The following is a 3,085-nucleotide window of genomic DNA, read 5'->3' as shown; positions in this document are numbered from 1 at the left end:
TTCAATGTAATAGGGCTTTGGTTTGGTTTGTTTTCAATTTCGCTCAAAGCTACACCTAATTTAGCAGTGAAAGACTAGAGGGAAGGCAGCTAATCATCACCACCCACCACCAACTCTTGGACTAATCTTTTGCAAATAAATAGTGGGATTGACTGTCACATTATAATGCCCTCATGGCTGAAAGAGCAAGCAGGTTTAGTGGGATGGGGATTCGAACCCACAATCCTCTGATTGGGAGTCAAGCACCCTAACCACTTGGCCATGCCAGGCCTAAAAGGGCTTTAAACACATGTATAATATGTAAATCATCTTCCATAAAACTCATGATTTTCAATGTGGCACTGATGAAATTTTGGACCTCTAGGATAAGTAGATTTTAAAATAAGATCGTTTTGAATACAGTGTTTTCTTTATAACTACCCCCATATAAGTATGTACAAAATATAACTGTTTCTCATTTTGCAAAATTATAGAAATGAAAGTGAAAAAAATAAAAATAGAAAAGAAAAGAAGAAACATAGGAACAAAGTTATCATAGTCTTGTTACATACGAGAGGAAGTTGCAAATTATTCAATGTCATTCACAGTTTCATAACAATGTTGAACTTTTAAGCTAACGGTTTTGATGAAAAATTTACAAATTTAAGTAAAAGATACTAAAAGCTTTCTCAGCTAAGAGGCATCCAATAAGTATGCAAAATTTAGAATAAATAAAGCAATTAACATATGTCTTAAATAAGCAAGGGATCAGAGCTATTTCATGATAATACAAATTAAAATGGAATGGTAAAAATTCAGAGACAACGATTTTATTCTGAAAATTTAAGTCACTCTTCTAACTTAATAGTCTTGATCATCGTAAGGATCCAAAGAAGAAATTAGAGCTTTCATGAAAGCTGCTGCTGCTAAGGCTGAATATGGCTGCCATTCCTTGTTCTTGGTTCCATCTTTGTAGTCCGATATTCCTCTAATGAAAACATAGTTGTCTTTACGATTCCCATAGATCGACTCCACAACAGCATCAAATTCTGAATCAAAGGCCAAAATACCCCACTGATGAGCAAATTCCTGCCTCACAGCATCATCCTTCATCAATGTCCTTCCAGATGCTACACCTCCAAAGTGAATCATGGACTTTCCTGGTTGTCGATATTCCATTGTTCCTTCAGGAGCTTGAGGGTGACCAACTTCAATGACATCCTTTCCTCCAATGGACATGAAAAGTTTGTCTGTGTCAGAAGAAGGTCGACTAAAATCAGCTTCTTGGCTGGCTAAGGTATCCAAGGCATGACAGATATATTCTTCCCATGGGCGCTGTTTAGCATCAATTAAACCCTGTGTCCAAAGCTGTTGTGCTGTCTGTTGTAAGCATAAATTTGGTGGACACCATTTCTTGATGTTATACTTGTCTGTAATTGTGCTACCACCTGCTGAAGTTTTACTTTCAGGAGAGCTCTTAGCTTTTTCACAATAGATGTAAATAAATTTATCACTCTGTCCATCAGGGGGCGTTGATATAACAACATCTCCCAACCGTACATGTTTAGAATAATCAGTGTAGTGGGGAACTCCTCCTCCAAGACCAACAAGAAAAACATATTCAACTTTCTGAAAGCTTCCTGTAAGAAAAAACAAGTCAATAAATTTTTAGGTTAGATTCTTCATCATAAATATGAATAATTACTTGACCGAGTATTAAAATATAATATCATGATAACTGATGTTAATTTTTTGAGAAAAAAATTGATTAATACTAATGCAACAAATATAACTCATAAATCATAGGACAGTGTTTTAAAACTATTAAGATAAATATTTGTAAGAATACTTGAAAATACTCAGTTTTACCTGGATTATTTTTTTACTGGGATAAATTAAATGGGTGGCATTCACCACAAACTATTTTGACTTTGATAAATACTGAACAGAAACAAAACTGCATACGAAATTTTCTATATCTTTCACTATAACATTGTACAATGTTACTACTGATATGTCCAACATAAAGGAATTATCTATTATGTTTACAGACTGGTAATTTAATAACTACTTTTGTATAAAAAATGAGGTTTATTTAAATATTGTATACAAAACAACCAATAAGAAAACAACAAGCTATTTCTGGCATTTTGAGATACTAATGAAATTGAATAAGGAACACTTTTTAATTAGATTCAAACTAAATCTGAGATATCATAATCCTTAATATAAATCAAAAACATGTTAAATAGTTACACATTTGTTTACTTTTTAAGAACGTAAGAAATAAATGAATTTCAGTAAAATATTTAGCACCATGTACTGTAAAATCAGTTTTTATAAAGTGTGTCACAAGACAGAATATAATTTTTTCTATACCTTGGATATCTAGCTTGTATTTTCTAAGTATTGAAAGATTCAATCATACAGTTAAAAATGTATAGAAAGCTTCAGAGATCACTTCCAAAGGAGCTTTATTTTAAAAACACCGACAACTTGTCTTGTAAAAAGTATAATTGTTACAGTTTGTTTGATTTGTTAAAAGTACAAAATATTAATATTTCTAATAGCTACTAGATCACACCCGTGACCCGTTGGGTCACCCACTATTCAGAGGTTATGAAGAATTCAAGCTAATTTCAATACGACACCGAAATGAAGGTTTATTTTAAGATAATTCAAGAAACGATATTTGATTGTTGATCGGGAGTAAAAGGAAAGACCATTTCATTTTTCAAAGAAGATGGGAACATTGACAGGGAAATAGATTTGAATGAAGACGTTTCGTAAAGAGCACGAACGATAGTGTGATGTAAAATTACTCATGCTAGAAATTTTCATAAAAGTGACCCGAAAAACGGCACTAACATTTTTGCTATATTTAATTACAGACAAGCAAACAAACAAACAATGTCATAATTTTAGTACTATATAGATTGCCACCAAGGTTAACAAAGGCAGAAACTACTAACATCTATGGTATGTCAATACAACTGTCTTTTCCAGTAGGTAATGCAGAATTAGTTTGGTGAAACATTGTATTTAAGAATTTTACTATTTCTCAACCTGTAACTACTTTTAATGAAGTTTCAGATTCAACTGAAAA

The 3,085-nt window shown here is 32.4% G+C and overlaps 1 protein-coding gene across 1 annotated transcript in view; it reads right to left on the bottom strand.

Moving 5' to 3' along the window:
- Positions 1-209: 209 nt before the first annotated feature.
- The window catches only part of LOC106471771, a 14,994-nt gene continuing 12,118 nt past the window's right edge, over positions 210-3,085 (bottom strand). Inside the window, exon 9 of the mRNA XM_022400387.1 lies at positions 210-1,619. Coding sequence (XP_022256095.1) covers positions 841-1,619 — 779 coding nt within the window. The 3' untranslated portion in view covers positions 210-840. The remainder of the gene's footprint in view (positions 1,620-3,085) is intronic.

The sequence above is a fragment of the Limulus polyphemus genome, unplaced genomic scaffold (assembly GCF_000517525.1).
Source record: "Limulus polyphemus unplaced genomic scaffold, Limulus_polyphemus-2.1.2 Scaffold4846, whole genome shotgun sequence".
Taxonomy (NCBI): Eukaryota; Metazoa; Arthropoda; class Merostomata; order Xiphosura; family Limulidae; genus Limulus; species Limulus polyphemus.
This window is presented reverse-complemented; position numbering and strand designations above follow the sequence as displayed.